The sequence below is a fragment of the Piliocolobus tephrosceles genome, chromosome 3 (genome assembly GCF_002776525.5).
Source record: "Piliocolobus tephrosceles isolate RC106 chromosome 3, ASM277652v3, whole genome shotgun sequence".
NCBI classification, from domain to species: Eukaryota; Metazoa; Chordata; class Mammalia; order Primates; family Cercopithecidae; genus Piliocolobus; species Piliocolobus tephrosceles.
Window position 1 is genome coordinate 68,801,377 of NC_045436.1, and position 18,331 is coordinate 68,819,707.

Here is an 18,331-nt window from a genome sequence, read left to right on the forward strand (position 1 = left end):
TAGATATCTTTTATAGTGTATTTTTATTGTACCTTTTCTTTGTTTAGATATGGTTAGATACACAAATGCTCACCATTGTATTACAACTGCCTATAGCATTCAGTACAGTAACATGGTGTACAGCTGCGTAGCCTAGGAGCAACAGTCTATACCATATAGCTTAGGTGTGTAGTAGACTATACCATTTACGTTTGTGTAAGCACACTCTATGATATTCACACAATGACAAAATCAGCTAACGATGATGCATTTCTCAGAACGTATCCCTGTTGTTAAGCGATATGTCACTGTAAATACATACCTATAATAAAGTTGAATTTATAAATGAGGTACAGTAAGAGGTTAACAACAATAACTAATAATAAAATAGAACAATCACAACAGTATGCCACCATGACTACTCTTGCGTTTGGGGTGATTAAGTTAAAAAAGGGCTACTTGAAGACAAGCCCTGAAATACCACACCAGTCCATCTGATAACGAAGATGCCTACTAAGTAACGAACAGGCAGGTAGCACATACAGCGTGGATGTGATATACAAAGCAATGAAACCAGGGAAAGTGAAACTGCAAATAAAGGGTTCCAGAGAAGAGTTCACACATTCTAAAAACTCTGCATCACCCTGGTGAGGTAAAAAACACTTGCAAACCACTTACTTAATTCACCATTTCTCTTATCAGCACTAACCTAAAATTCCTTGACCGGAGATTACTAGGAAAAAAAAAAATCACAGCTCCCTTGTAATATAACAAAGTGCATTATTATTTCATACAGAAATTCAGAATTACAATGCATATTTTTCAAAACAATTGATTGCTAACTCACATATATTACAATCAAGCAATTAGCTTGCGGAGTAATCATTTGTAGATCTAAGGTTATTCTACTATCTCCTTTTCAGTGAGACCAAGGTCAAAAAGTATCCTTTCCAATTACTTGTTGTTTTGAAAACCAAGACTTGAAGCATCATTACTAACACTAATAGCTGAGTAATAAAGTTTGCTCCATCCTTCTTCACACAGAATATCTGGAGGAAGACTATATATGGAGCATATAAAGTTATAAAACATCATGAGTCCCAGAAAAAAATAACTGAACATCTAGAGGATAATGTATAATATCATCTTCAATCAGTAATATTTAATTTTTTATGTGATACAAACTCATGTCCTCAGCTGAACCCAAGGAATAATAGACTTCACATTACTCTAAGACTGTATTATATAAAACTACAGTATTTGGCCATTTCGAACTAGAAAAATGGCAGTTTTACATGGTTTAATCTAATACCTATAACCACTTCACCAAGAGACAATGATAACATAGAAATCCTTGTGCACCAATTTGGGCTTTTTCTCTCTAAAAAGTAACTGAAGGCCGGGCGCGGTGGCTCAAGCCTGTAATCCCAGCACTTTGGGAGGCCTAGATGGGCGGATCACAAGGTCAGGAGATCGAGACCATCCTGGCTAACCTGGGGAAACCCCGTCTCTACTAAAAAATACAAAAAAAAAAACTAGCCGGGCAAGGTGGCGGGCGCCTGTAGTCCCAGCTACTCAGTTGGCTGAGGCAGGAGAATGGCGTAAACCTGGGAGGCGGAGCTTGCAGTGAGCTGAGATCCGGCCACTGCACTCCAGCCCAGGCGACAGAGCGAGACTCCGTCTCAAAAAAAAAAAAAAAAAAAAAAAAAAAAAGTAACTGATTATTTTCTTGCCTAGTTCTGAGTTTTAACTAAAACAGATCAGGAAGTGTTACAAGTTCTCTTTCAACTCAATAATCCTAAATACTACATAAATAATACTTTCTACACTTCAGTTTTTTAATCTATAAAAGTCTGAAAGTAACAACTATATTTATGGATTTACCATGAGGAATAGATAACTGAAGAATGCACTTTTTTATACACACAGAACTTAATAAGGACAAGTCTGTCATCTTCTATACAAAAATTCCTGGCTGGAAGTAAAAGAAAAAAATATGCTGTAAACTAAAGGATTTGAATGACACAGGAAATATTTATAACCTAATGTTGTGTTTAAAAAGCACAATTAAGGCTGGGTGCGGTGGCTCACACCTTTAATCCTAGCACTTTGGGAGGCCGAGGTGGGCAGATCACAAGGTCAGGAGATTGAGACCATCCTGGCTAAGATGGTGAAACCCCATTTCTACTAAAAATACAAAAACAAAATTAGCCGGGCAGGGTGGCGGGCACCTGTAGTCCCAGCTACTGGGGAGGCTGAGGCAGAAGAATGGCGTGAACCCAGGAGGCGGAGCTTGCAGTGAGCCAAGATCATGCCACTGCACTCCAGCCTGGGGTAACAGAGCAAGACTCCGTCTCAAAAATTAAAAAGGTATATAAAAGATAACTGATTAAAATTTTAAAAATGTATACACAGGGAAATACTGGAAGAAAATAGATTTAAAAATTTAAAGCTATTATTTCTAAGTAATAGGATTAGTGGGTAATTTTGTACTGTATACCTTACAATTTTGTGTTTTTTCAAGCTCCTAGAATTTAAGGAAATAACAATAAATAAGTTTGAAATTGGAATAAGTGGGGCAGGTACATCATTTTATTAGATGAAAGACTCGATACTTAAAAATTTCAACTATACCTAGTTAAATCTAAAAAAAGCTCAATGGGAATTTTGAAACCTAGAAAATAATTATGAGATTCTTCTGGGAAAACGTATGTTCACAATTACCCAGGAAAATTCTGAGAAAGAATGAAGTGGAAGGATATTGTTCCTGATATTCAAACATAAAAGGTATGATTCTAGCACCAGAGAAGCCGATAAATCATAGTATTACAGCAGAGCCCCTATAAGACCAAAATATATTTAGGAACTTCATATAATGACAAAAGTGACATTGTGAATTACTTGGTAGAGTATGAATTATTCTTTATTGTTGTTCAGTTAGCAAGGTAATTGTTTGAGTGAAAAATTAAATCCTTAAGTCATAACGTATTGCAAAGTATTAATCGCTTTCACTGGGATTTGGGATCTAAATATTAAAATATTATAAATATGCTAAGATGAAATACGTGACTATTTAATAACTTTTAGATTACCAACTCATACCTTTTCTAATAATTTCCACACTTTTAAGATTTAAATACTAAGAAAAATGAAACTGCAAAAAAACTAAGAGACAATAGAAATAAATACTCTTCTATCCTTGAGGCAGAAGGCCTTTTAAGGATAACGTCAAACCCAAGCAACACAAATTGATATAAAGAATTAACAAAATCTTTAAACTCCTTATGGCAAAAATTTTAAAGCTTCAAAAATAAATCATAAGCTCAGAGAAATATTTCCAGTATACAACAATAGATTAATAGTTGTATTAAGAAAGGAACTTCTACAAAGCAGTCATAAAAAAGATGAGCACCAGCTTAGGAAAACTCAAAGAAGAAAGTGAAAGGCAATGTACAAAAGAACTACATGGGAAAATACGCTTTTAACATATTAAACCTTATAGTAATTAAATAAGCAAAAATGTCAAAAGAAACAATTTCATTTATTATATTGGCAAAGATTAAAAAGAATAACGTGTACTAGAGAAGGTATGGGAAAGGAGACACATTCACATATTGCTGCTCACAGCATGAACTGGTGCAACCTTTCTAGAGCACAAATTTGATGATACACATACCCTTTAACCAGGCAAGTTTAATTCTAAAAGTACATCCAATGAAAATAATTAGTTAAGTGTGAAAAATGTATGTTCAAGAATAGCTCCTGCAATGCTGTTTATAAGGGAAACAGTTATTGAGTGGTGATTAAGAGCTTGGAACTGAGGAGCCAGGCCTTCTGGATTCAGAATCCTGACTCTAACCTCTTACTGGTCATGTGACCTTACGCAGGTTAAACTTTCTGTGCCTCGAGTTTCCTCACGTGTAGAGATAATAATAGTACCTGCCTCATAGGGTTTTGAGGATAAAATGAAGAAATATATAAAAAGCATCTATAACATTACCAGGAACCTAGTAAGAACTCAATAAATATTGCCTATTATTATTATTATTGCCAAAAAAAAGAAAGTAATTGGCCGGGCATAGTGGCTCACCCCTGTAATCCCAGCATTTTTGGAGGCCGAGGCAGGTGGATCACGAGGTCAGGAGTTTGAGACCAGCCTGACCAATATGGTGAAACCCCGTCTCTACTAAAAACACAAAAATTAGCCAGGCATGGTGGCACACACCTGTAATCCCAGCTACTCGGGAGGCTGAGGCAGAAGAATCGCTTGAACCCAGGAGGTGGAGGATGCAGCGAGCCGAGATTGTACCACTGCACTCCAGCCTGGGTGACAGAGCAAGACTCCATCTCAAAAAACAAAAAAGTAATTAATTTTTCTAATTGTATTCTAAATGCAATTTATAGAATGGCTTAAATAAATTGTATTGCTCTAAAGATCAGAATTTTATGCTGTCGTTAAAAATGATGATGTAGAATTACATGTATAAGCATGAGACATGTCATGATAAACAATAGTAAGTTTTTCAATCAAGGTTATAAAGTAGTATTACTTTATTATCCCATCTTTAATCATGTCAGCATGCAGAGAAAACAAAATGAAAGCACATAAACTGACATGTGGGGATTAAGTCTGGTTTATAAGCTGACGTGTGAACAGGGATTAAGTCTGGTTAGTAGAATAATGGATGGTTTTTATTTTTATCTTTATACTGTGGGGAATTTTGTCTGAAAACATTTTTTTTTGGCCATGAGTATATGTTACTTTTGTCATAAAAATAAATTTATACACATTTTGAAAAGAAATTTTAAGTAGCAAGCCAATTATCACAGTTACAAGTGGCAGTAGGATTGCCAGCACAGAACTACAGGCAATAAAATAGGTGCTACATAAGGCTGGTGCAGATTTAGGCAGAGAAAGGCCAAACTTTCCAATCACCCATTCTTTAATATTCCAAAAACATATTTATAGAGAATATCAATAACAAATATAATTACGCTAAAAATTAAGTGAAAATTTTGCATTTTATAAACAGATAACAGGTTATAAATATATGAATATGTGAGACTAGGGTTTGGCTTAATTTTTTTAAATTTCAACTATTTATACTTTTCAATCCAAATTACCAGTTTCTAAAAGTAACTTTTGTGTTGCAAACCAAATATAGCTGTTTAACAGTTATTAGCAGGTAAAATGGCAGCAACATTATAATATCTCGTTATATATCGTGTTCGTGTCTACAAATTTAGCTGATCTCATCTAATATTTACTGGTATATTAAACTCTAACTTATTGTGATGTTTTTCTGCAAGACTTGAAGACCAATAGCAGTTGTAAAACTTTTTTGGTGCTGCCACTAAGAAAAAAATGTAACATCTTGGATAGAAGAGTAAGTAGAAGGGCTTATCATTCAAAATATGAAACTGATTTATCTTTGAAAGTTTCAGGAATACTTACAAAATTACTTTTTATCTTATTGGTTAGTACTGAAACACTTGTTTCAAGGAATAGAATTAATTTACATATCTATAGACAAAAGGCACAGGACGCAGAGATATGAAGTAGAATTTGATCAAAATGACGTACTCATCAGTAGCAATAGCAAATTTAATTATTAGAGATTAAAGACACAGATGTAATCAAATTGTACAAACTAAGTGTGCACAATGAGTTTAATGCAAAGTGCCAAGAATACTAACAGACAAAAAAACCCAGAACCAAAAGCCAAGGCTTTGGTCTGTTCATCAATATCACTTAACAATCAGATTTTTAAATACACTCTAAACAATGGCAAATAAAAACTGTTATGCGTCTTGTGAAAGAGCTGTGCACACTTTACATTATTTCACATCCCTCCTTGCCTCCTTTTCTCACCCACCCTGCCTGGTATCCCTGCTGTCAAAATAATACACCAATGTCCTCATCGTTGCCTTGTTTTCTTTCAGTTTCTTTAGAACCTGCTCTAAGGCACTGTGCACCTAATGATGTAGGAGACAGTTCTAATACCTTAGGAAAATATATTTTCTTAAGATTAGGTGAGAGATTTTACACTTTAAGAATATTTAAGGATAACATTGGGTATGTATGAGATTCATTATATTAGAAATACCTAAATATTTCTTATTTGCTAGTACAAAGACACATAACAGTTTGCTCAACAGATGCTTTGCTTGGCAGTCTGGAATTCCCCAGATAAGCTGCAAGGAGAAGCCATGGGATGAAGAAATATTTAATGTGTTCCATGGGAAGAAGAAAAAAATCCATGTTTCCTCCTGACTCCTATTTAACTGTTCTAGATTTCCAGGCATATCCCATGACTCTGATACCCCATCAGGAATTAAGATCTGAGTCTAGGGTTCAAAAGTGATGGCAGAAGCCAGAAACTCTGAGCAGGTGGCTGGTTGACCCAGCTATAAGGCAGAAGCCAAAGAGAAAAATCCAACATTCCCAAGGCAGGAGAAAGGTTCTAGCCTGGTGGCGGCAGATTGGTCTGGAATGGGGGTAGAGTCAAGGCAATCTGAGGAGGTCAGAAGGTGTCTGATACAAATACTAAGTTGAAGAAGTTGGCTTGTGTTGGGAAATTTTATTGAGCAAGAACATTTTCTATTCCATTAAATATTGACAAGCATACTCAATACCGTGAGAAGCTTGTTTTAAGTGAGAACTATGACAACTGAGGTAAGAGGAATGTCATGTCTTCTATCTCATGTTTTTAAAGAGCCCCTGGTTCACTAAGTAGTATGATGGGTAGAACCCATAAAACCTGATCTTTCCCTTAATGCAGTTTTAAATGTATTTAATTAAATGCACATGGATTCCAACACCACTCAGTCAATTGCTTACTATGTAAGAGAACTTTCTCTTACGGTTTCACTTAAATTTCAAAGCAAACTCTGCAGGTTCTGTTTTACAGAATATTTAACAGGAAAATAAACAATGCAGGTCAAATCTACCTGCATTAGTAGAATAAGGACTACTAATTGGCAGAATAAGAACTAGACTAACTTCCTTTTATATGTCATGCTCTCCAAACCACTGAAAATCCAATTCTCATTGTAATAACTATCACAACTTATGGAAAGCAATTCCTGCTAATTCCTAAGAACAATAAAGTATTCAGGAGGACGTTTATTTGTCTTAGAAACTGGAATATTGAGGATTTCCTTAGAAAAATCATATACAACATATATAGCTCACAGTCCAAGGTTTAATGAATTTTTAAAAGAAAATATTTATGTAGTGACTCTGTGAGGTGATGCCCAGGTGTCTCCTTCATGCCAGAAATATTCATTATCCACCCCATCCCACTGAAAGTGCTGCCTGCTTATGGCTCATGGCCAAGTCCCACTTCTGAGACTACACCATGTCCCTGGCACGGATCACCTCCAGTGATTGATGGAAATGGGGTAAAGAGACTAAACCCTTTGATTCAATTAGGGATTAATCTGAAAGGTCATCCCATCTTCTAAGCTCCCCTGGGACCGAATGAATCCTGTGTTACAACTTCATGGCAGTTCAACTTATGCCTAATCCTACCTTTGTCTATTCCTTATAGGTATAAGGAAAGAATGGTTCCAAAAAGTACTACCCAATGAAACTTCTGCTTGAAAACTTAGTCTCAGAGTTATATCTTGGATAACCCAACCTATTAAATGAAGTGGTAAAATAATAGTGAAAATGAGGAGACAAAGTAATACTGAGAGGAAAATTAGAGTTTTAAGTGTGATTATGATGGATAAAAGAGACTAAAAATAAATAAAATAAGTATTCAACAAGGAAAAATAAAACCTGAGGCCCTAATAGGAAAATGGCAAAAGACACCAACAGGTATATGAGGAAAAAGACATATGGCCCTTAAATACAAGTAAAAATGTTTAGTTTCATTTATAAGAAAACACATGTGCTATACTGGTATTAGTAATGAGCAATCTGAAAATAAAACTGAGAAAACAATTACATCTAGAATGGCACCTAAAAGAAAAAAATACTTAAGAATAGATTTAACAAAATAATTGCAAAACTTCTACCCTGAAAACCATAAAACATTATTGAAACAAATTAAAGACCTAAGTAAATGGAAAAATATTTCATGCTCACATATTGGGAGATTTGATTTTGCTAAAATGGCAATAAAGTACTCTCCAAATTGATCTACAGATTCAACAGAACATCCTATCAAAATACTAGCTAACTTTTTTGTAGAAATTTACAAGCTGATCCTAAAATTCGTATAGAAATACAACGAAATCAGACTAGCCAAAACAATCCTGAAAAGAAGAACAAACTTGGAGTACTGAAACTTCATGATTTCAAAACTCATTACAAAGCTACAGAGTTATCAAAATACTATGGTACTGAAATAAGAATAGATATACAGATCAATGGAATAGAACTATCAGTTCAGAAATAAGCCCCAATAATTGTGGTCAGCTTATTTTTGACAAGAGTGCTGAGATAATTCAATGGGGAAAAACAAATGATGCTAGGACAACTGGACAGCCACATGCAGAGGAATGAAGTTGGACTCCTTTATACCATTCACAAAAGTTAACTCCAAAATAACTCCATAGACCTAAACATAACAGTCAGAACTATAAAACTCTTAGAAGAAAAGATGAATAAATCTTCATGACCTGGGTTAGCCAAAACTTTCTCAGGTACAACACAAAAAGCGTAAGTGACAAAAGAAAAAACAGATACATTGGACTCCATCAAAAATAAAAACCTCTGTGCTTGAAAGGATACGATCAAGAAAATGAAAAGGCAACTTATAGAATAGGAGAAAATATTTACAAATCCTGTACCTGATAAGGAATTTGTATGCAAAATATATAAACAACTCTAATAACTCAGTAATAAAGACAAATAAATCAACTCAAAAATAGGCAGATCTGAATAAACATTTCTCCAAAAATATACAAGTGGCCAATAAGCACATGAAAATATTCAATTTCTTTAGTAATCAGGGACATGCAAATCAAAACCAAAATGAAATAGTGTTTCATTCCCACAGGAATGGAATCAAAAAGATATTAACAAGGTTTGACAAGGATGTAAAGAAATTGGTTCGCCCATACATTGCTGATGGAAATGTACATGGCCATGTGTCTTTCTCTTCATATATTTTTGTCTTTTGCCATTTTCCTATTAGGTCCTCAGGTTTTATTTTTCTTTGAATATTTATTTTATTTTAGTCTCTTTCTGCATGATAAGCACATCCCATTGCTAATGGGAATATATGAGGGAACAAATGCATGAGGGAATGTAAAATGGTGCAGCCACTTCAGTAAACATTTTGGTAGTTCCTCAAAATTTTAAACAGCACCATGAGACTCAATAATTCTACTTCTAGTTATATACCCAAGACAAATGAAGACATAATTCCACACATGGACATGTACACAAATGTTCATAGCAGCAGCATCTGAAATAGCCAGAAACTAGAAGTAACACAAATACCCATCAACTAATGAATTGATAAACACATCAACTGGTATATCTCTACATTGGAATATTATTCTGCCATAAAAGGAATGATGTACTGATACATGCTACAAAATGGATGAGCCTTAAAGACATTTTGCTAAGTGAAAGAGTCCAGTCAGAAAAGAACACACATTGTATGGTTCCATTTATATGAAATGTCCAGAATAGGCAACTCTCTAGACACAGAAAGTAGATAAGTGGTTGCCTAGAGCCAGGTTGTCGTGGGGAGTGATTAGGAAGAAATGGGAAGTGAGTGCTAATAGCACAGCATTTCTTTTGGGGATGATAAAATATTCTAAAATATTTTATCTGTGGTGATGTGTTCCAGAATATTTTAAAATATTTTATCTGTGACTGTGGTGATGGTTCCAGAATTCTGTACTTATTCAAAACCAACAAATTATATACTTCACATGGCAAATTGTAGGGTATATAAACGGTGTCTCAATAAAACTCTTAAAACTTAAAAAATCCACACTGGGATATCACATCTGACCTATTAGACTGGCAAGACTTCAAAATTTTCACAAAATCCTCTTGGCAAGACTGAAAAACAGAGACTCTTGCATGCTGCTAATAGACATGTAACACTGATTCATCCTCTATGGAGGGGAATTGGTACTATCTAATGATATGGTGGCATTTGTTCTTTGACCCAGAAATCTCACATCTAGGAATTAATCTTGGTGATACATATGCACAAGTTTATTTGATGCGGGATCATACCTAACAATAAAAGATTGGAAACAAATGACGATCAGAAAAGTACCATTGACTAAAATTTACTTCATCCAAGCAATGAAGTAATACACAAGCACAAAAATAGTAAAAAAAATAAACTGTTGGAATGATCTCTAAGATTTGCAGATAAAAAGCAAAGTGAAGAACAGTGTAAGGAAGACATAGAAATAAGAATGAACACATATAGACATCACATAATATACATAATGTAACTACATATACACATTTATTTTTACAAAAAGAAACATTGAAGGATAAGACAGAAACTAATAATGTTTTCCAAAGACAGCAAGAGGTTGAACAGTATAGAAAGAATGATAAAAGGGAAACTTCTGAGTAAACCTCTTTCTCTATGCATAATTTTCACTTCTTTTTTCTTTTTTTTTTTTTTGAAATTGAGTCTCGCCCTATCTCCCAGTCTACAGTACCGGTGGCACGGTATCAGCTTATTGCAACCTCCACTTCCCAGCTTCAAGTGATTCTCATGCCTCAGCCGCTCAAGTAGCTGCGATTACAGGCACCTGCCACCACACCTGGCTAATTTTTGTATTTTTAGTAGAGATGGGGTTTCACCATGTTGGTCAGGCTGATCTCAAACTCCTGACCTCAAGTGATCCACCTGCCTTGGCCTCCCAAAGTGGTGGGATTACAGGCTTGAACCACTGTGCCAGGCCAATTTTCATGTTTAAGCCATGTAAATGTTATAAAAATTTAAACAAAATTACATTGAAAAGGAAAAGAAGCTCTGCAGTCCAAAATTGGAAACAAGTGAACTCAATTATATGCCAAATGGAGAAGACAATCAACTTTACTTTGAATACATACTCTTAGCCAGATATAGGGACAATACAGACTGCCAGATGTCTTAAACATTACTCAGTGGTTTCCCTGATGTTGTGACACTTTACATCTATACATAAAATACACATTTTATGTATGTTGTGGAGAAAAGCAAATAAATATTCTTATTTTTTAGGAAGCAAGATTTTTCACTGTCAGAGTATGGAGTTACAAATATGAAATCAAAGTAGTTAAGAAAGAATATTATAATGTTAAAATTAAACTCAAAATATCAATACAAATCCATTATTTCTTCCATTCAGTCATTCCATCATTCAAGTATTCATTTCTTTATTTCCTTGCTCTAGAAGTCATTAAGACCTAGATGCAAATAACTTAGCACCCAGATCTTGGCTTCCAAATATAACTCTTCTACAAAAGAAACCAAAGCCCATTGGAGAAATGGTTAATTCCATCCTGAGACATCATCTTCAGCTAGAAAGGTAGGAAATACTATTACAGGGTTTTGTCAAAAGGACACAGTTGCCAGCCTAAAGGGACTCTCACAACTGCCAAATTTGGGATAATATGAGCACAGGAAAATTTAATATTGTTCATTCCCCACTGACAAGGGAAAGCTCTTCTTTATAGAAGAGTATCACTAAAAGAAAAAGAAAAAAAAAATACTAGTAGAGTTTAAAAATCAACATTCTACAACCCAAAGAGAAAAAACTGATTCAGGCTAGGATGATCAATAGACAATCAAATGGATAGTGAATTGGGAGGAATATGCATTTGCATGATGCCCAAGTAGTCACCTAATGAATTACTTGCTAACTGCAAAGGGAGTGCCACAGCCTTACAATAGAGAGATTTGAAAGCGGTGACTTTAACTAACAAAGCAAAGTAAGCATCAATAAGTGTGAGACAACTTAACATTACATGGCTTCTAGTGGGATACAACATTAAGGATACAATATCGCTGATAAAGTATTCTGGCCAAAAAATCTGAATATAACTAAGATTTTATATCTGACTTATAGATTATAGTAGATTCAGAGAATAGAAAAACAACTTAACCACACCACAAGAAAATAATCAGACAAATTCACACTGTACAATATTCCACAGGATGATGTCTGGTTTCTTAAAAACTCAGTGTGGTTGCATCAGGAAAAACAGCTAAGGTACGCTGCGCTTAACACCTAGGTGTTGCAGCAAACCACCACGGCACATGTCTACCTGTGTAACAAACCTACACATCCTGCACATGTATCCAGAAACTTAACATTAAATTAAATTAAAATTTTTTCAAAAGTCAATGTGGTAGAAAAAAAAAGTTGTGGTTAAACACAAACAAAACAACCATGTGGGCACCCCTGCACATGGGTGTGCACACATGGAAGGACTGTTCTTTATTAAGACATACTAAAGAGACCTAACAACTAAGAAGAATGGATGAACCATTGGATCGTCTTCTGAGAAAAATAAATTGTGACAAATTGGGATACTTAAATGGACTCTCCAAATGATATGATGGAATTGTCCATTTTCTTAGGCATAATAAACATATTGTGCTTATATAGCAAAAAGTCTTCATTTTTAAGGATGCATGATTAAGTATTTAACAGTGAAATAGCTGAGGTCTGCAACTTAGTTTCAAATGGTTCAACAAAAAATACATATTTACATATATATACAGAGATAAAGCACATTTATTTCATCTAGTTAATGAGAAAATGTATAATCTAAGTTATGCTCCTTCAAATTGTATGACTGAAATTTTTCATATTATGAAAACAGGGGAAAAGCTTGAAAAAACCAGTTAAGTTCTAGCAAATTGATAAATACGAAAATAGGAGTTAATGAAATAGAAAACTGTTAAGGCAAATTTATTCAATAAAGTTAAAAATGGATTATTTGAGAAGAATAACAGACAAAAAGCTTGGCTACTCTGGCCAGGATAAATAGTGAGAAGGCAAAATTAACATTAGAAAAGAGAAAGAAGATGTAACAACAGACAAGAAAATTTAAAAATTTAAACGATTTATTGTATAACCTTATACCACATACATTTCAAAAGCTACATGAAGGTCGGCCTGTAATCCTAGCTTTGGGAGGTGGAGGTGGGAGGTTCACTTGAGGTCAGGAGGTCGAGACCAGCTGGCCAACATGGTGAAACCCCGTCTCTACTAAAAACCCCAAAATTAGCTGGGTATGGTGGCAGGCGCCTATAATCCCAGCTACTCAAGAGACTGAGGCAGGAGAATCACATGAACCCAGGAGGCAGAGGTTGCAGTGACCCAAGAATTCACCACTGCACTCCAACCTGGGTGACAGAGCCAGACTCTGTCTCAAAAAAAAAAAAAAAAAAAAAAAAAGCTACGTGGCTACATTAAATGACTGACCTTTTAGGTAAATGACTGATCTAGTAGGTAAATGGAATTTGCAAAAATACTAAAAGTAGCTAAGCATTAGTTTAAAAACCTGAGTTGGCCAGGCACAGTGGCTCATGCCTGTAATCCCAGCGCTTAGGGAGGTTGCCGCAGGTGGATTGCTTGAGCCCAGAACCAGCCTAGGCGACATGGTGAAACCCTGCCTCTACAAAAAATATAAAAACTAATCGGGCATGGTGGCATGTGCCTGTAGTCCCAGCTACTCAGGAGGCTGAAGTGAGAGGATTGCTGGAGCCCAGAGGGTGGAGGTTGCAGTAAGCTAGCAAGCTAGCAAGGCTAGCTAGCCTAGAGTGCTAGGCTGCACTCTAGCGTGGGTAACAGAGCGAGACTCTGTCTCAAAAAGAGCCAAACAGGTTAAATTGGTATATGTTATTTTATGTATATTTTATAACAATAGAAAAACTGTAAAACCATACTAATTAAAACCTATAATAAACACTCATTACTAATTAATATTCTGACTCACTAACTGGAGCAGATTACCAGAAATTCCAGATCAAGTCCAATTTCTAAGTTAGTAATGAGGTATGGATCTGTGTTTAATGCTTACTAAATAAGCATTCTATTTACAAATTCATTTTTACCTGTTCTAGAATCTAGGTTTCAGAATTATTCAACAATTTTCTACTTACACGTTTCTCACATGTAAGTCACCAAACAAAGGTTTACTGGGCAGAACAAATATAAGAATAAATATAGACTTTTTACTATCACGGAGCTTCTGAATAAGACAAAAATTAGTGGCTCCTGTATCTGAGATATTTATTCATGACACCCTAATATATCCTGTGAAATGCCACTATTTAAAAGTTAACATCTTTAGAATTACAATCAGGATAGTTATTAAGGTAGAACATCTACCTAAATTAGGCTGTGAATGACCTGGAACCCTGTAGTCACTAGGATGTAAACTAGAATCTATATTTAGACAATGATTCTGAGGACTGTAATATTACTAGTTCTGGGCAGCTGAATAAGCCTGTATATTAATGAAGTGGAGAAGTAGATATGCTATAAAAAAAAAAAAGTTGCTGAGTTTCTGAGAGTTTTTGGAGTGTGAATGTTCTCTCTCTCCCTTCTCATAACTAGAAGGAATGTATTTGATCAGAAGTGATTAACAGGAGAGTTAAAAGCAAAGTCCCTGGATTGCTGGATCATATTTCACGTATCAAAAATTAAAGAGCTTTATGGAATAAGAAGGAGAACAAAATATGAAGCTTTACAAATGTTCCTGTGGCTAGCAACAAAGAATCTACTAACACAGACTAGTTTATTTCCAGTAAACGAAGCTGAGGTTATATTTTTCTGATACTGGCATAGTCTGTTCAAAATTTTCCATCTATTGGCAATAATTTGAACTTTATTACTATTTAAAAAATTATTCACTATGTCATATTCCTTCTCTTTCTGCTAATCAACATTTCTGATTACAGATTTTTTAAATGTCCCTTTTAGTTAAAATATAACTTATTTCCAGATTTTAAAATAAGGCTATTTGATTTATAGCAAATTACAGTTTTGTAAAAAGGGCATAGCTGCTTTCTTCAAATTGGGATGAAAAACAGGGCTAACATGCCCAAGAACAAGATACAACTTCTCCAACATAAGCTGGCTGAATTTTCAGACTGAAATATGCTTCTACATCCCAGTAATTTCAGACAGTAGTAAACACAAAGGGGGACATGATGATATTAACAGCAAAACTCCACTAACTTACTGAAAGCAATTTGGCCCAAATACAGTGGCGAGATTGTGAACATTCATGCGATTCTGCATATGATGCTTGGCTACTTTTGTCAAGAACTGGCAAAGGTACTTCAGGAGGCAGTAGTGGGTGTCTGGCAGCTCTTTTATTAAGTCTCTTAAGCTACTCTCCTGAACATCATTTCTGCCATCTGGAAAAAAAAAAAAAAGAATAAAAATGTTCTCAGGTATATTTCACAGTAACAACAACAAAAGCACATAGGTGTAATACATTCTAACATTTTATTCAGAAAAAAACTCTTGAGACACTGAGATAGGCCTTGTGTATTTGACTTTATGTTAAAGAATTACTAACTTAAGCAAGAAATATAAAAAACCACAAGGTTTATTCAGTGCACAAAACGGGTTTGTGTTTCAATTTAATGTTTTTGTCCCCAAATTAAGACAATGGTTAGGTTTTTGATCCACAGTGGAATCTTCCATTTGATTTTTGTCTTCAAGTTTGTCAAAACCAGAATTCTCTTGAATAAAATATGGTATGAGAGACCTTCAAGGGATACCATGGGGGATGCTAAACTTAGTGATCAGGATACTGTACACAGAGAAAACTGAAGGAAACTTTTAATTCCTAAACAGCTTTTTAATCTTGACAAAGATTATCTCCTTGACCAATCTCTAGTCAGACTTCTCTGAGCTTTTTTTCAACTAAGCCCTGTTCTGGGCATATCCTCGAGTCCACTTTTAGTAAGAATACTGCTAAGTCAGTTCAGCCAAAGTCCCCACCCTTCATATCTGATAACCCTCCATATCTGACCAAATTACTCATTTCCTACCATCCTCCAAATGATGTCTGATCACCTTAGCCTGTCTTTAGCAAGAAACTTGTTAGGTCTGTTTAGCTATAATCTCTCCTGACCCTTGAGGTTTTTCCTCTGAGTAATTTTCCACCCACTGACTGCTGCCTATCCCAACCCTGCTATATGGTCATGTAATTACAACTTTCCCTTGTATTCCAAGTTGAGCTGAATCTCTCTGCCCCACTGCAAAACCCCAAATGCAGTAGTCCCTCTAGCTATTGTAATAGTCCTGAATAAAGATTGTCTTACTGTTCTTTAACAAGTTTCAGAATGAATAATATCTTTTTTTTTTTTTTAAAGGAGTCTCGCTCTTGTCACCCAGGCTGGAGGGCCATGGTGCAATCTCAGCTCACTGCAACCTCTGCCTCCTGGGTTCAAGTGATTCTCTTGTCTCAGCCTCCTGAGTAGCTGGGATTGATTACAGGTGTGCACCACCATGCCCAGCTAATGTTTGTATTTTTAGTAGAGACAGCATTTCACCACGCTGGCCAGGCTGGGGCCTCCCAAAGTGCTGGGATTACAGGCGTGACCCACTGCACCTGGCCAGAATAACTTTTTATTTAACAACATCTAACATGACATATGGTTCAGAATTTGATATATGTTTCTCATACAAAAGACTAATAACCCAGCATACACCCCAACATGTCTAATGATATATCAAAATTCATAGGCATACATATGAGAAGTTTCTCTCAAGTCTCAAAGATTTGTTTTGCCAATACTCAAATACAGTAAAATTGCTAACTTTTGTGACTTTATATAATGCTTTCTCTCAGAAGAAAATAAAAATATTTTATAACAAATACAGTCGTTTAGAGGAATGACTACAATCCAATACCTTAACAAATATCTAAGAGAATAAAATGTAATTCAGTTATAATTAATACGCAGTTGTATTGCTTACATAATTCAGCTTTAGCCAGTTAAGTGAAGAAGAAGAAACAGAAGAATGAAGGAAATGAGATACAAAATCAGACAATTCATCAGTGCTACAAAGCACCTGGATAACATAATGCTACACACAGGAAGTGAAAACATATAGTGAATCAGACACAGTGACACCGACAGGCGTCAGAGCACAAGATCAGAATGAAGGCTCAAGTCATTTCTGGGGTGAGGAACCTGGTTCTGCTAACTACTACCTATGTGACCTACGTTGTATTGTTTATAATGACTGTTTTCCACTGCACTATGACCTTAAATAGCAGAGATATACAAGATGCAAAAATAATTAAGTTGGAGTGATTAAGAACTAATTGGAGATACCCATTTCTCATGCTTTTATATTATAAAAATAAATAATGAACCAAGAGAAAATGTGCTGTCTTCTTTTTTATAGCGACTAATTCAAAGTAAGTCTATGGGATGTTTTCATGGGTGTTTGCTCTCTGTTTAAAATTGTGGTCTGATTGTCAGCATGTAAAGATATAAGCAATAGCATTACAACAGCCTTGACAATCAGCCTCTGGCTTTCTGGCCCTGAAATGAAACCTCAAACCATAAGGGAGGCAATGTGTAAAGACACCAGGTCAAATAAAATGAAGATTCAAAATAGTTATGAATTTATGACAATAACATCTTTGAAAAAGTAGCAGCATTTTCATCATTTTCCAACTTTTGAAATATGATAAACAATTTTTCCAGGAAATAAAATTGCCAAATAATGGGAAGGGAGACAGATGTATTTAGAGTTTCACGTTTAGCAAAATAACATAAAATTGTTTATGGCAGCTGGGCGCGGTGGTTCACGTCTGTAATCCCAGCACTTTGGGAGGTTGAGGTGGGCAGATCACAAGGTCAGGAGTTTGAGACCAGCCTGAACAACATGATGAAACCCTGTCTCTACTAAAAATACAAAAATTTGTGGGGCATGGTGGCGTGCACCTGTAATCCCAGCTACTCACGAAGCTGAGGCAGGAGAATTGCTTGAACCTGGGAAGTGGAGGTTACAGTGAGCCGAGATCACGCTATTGCACTCCAGCCTGGGCTACAGAGTAAGACTCCGCCTCAAAAAAAAAAAAACCAAAAAAAAAAAACATTATGTCCTGAATGGAAGAATCACTAAACATATTCTCAAAAGTCAAAAGTAACTGAAAAAGAAATATCTTATATCTACCTCCTTCCATTTCCACAGCATTTTTGTCTCCCGTGATTGAAGATAGATTCATGGATTCCTGGAATCACCCACTGGGCAAGGATGTGAGTGTCCTCTACATCAGTGGCTTTGACAGCAGCACACCCACATTTATAATTTACCTCTTGAATCCCTGTTCAAATACACTAACAGTAAAGACCTTAATTTATTAGCATGATATTTTGCCTCATCT

At 35.4% G+C, this 18,331-nt stretch overlaps 1 protein-coding gene across 1 annotated transcript in view; it reads right to left on the reverse strand.

Annotated features, from left to right (window-relative positions):
• Positions 1 to 18,331, reverse strand: part of FAM13A (family with sequence similarity 13 member A) — a 325,132-nt gene that overhangs the window by 241,024 nt on the left and 65,777 nt on the right. Inside the window, exon 4 of the mRNA XM_023195427.2 lies at positions 15,158 to 15,335. Coding sequence (XP_023051195.2) covers positions 15,158 to 15,335 — 178 coding nt within the window. The remainder of the gene's footprint in view (positions 1 to 15,157; positions 15,336 to 18,331) is intronic.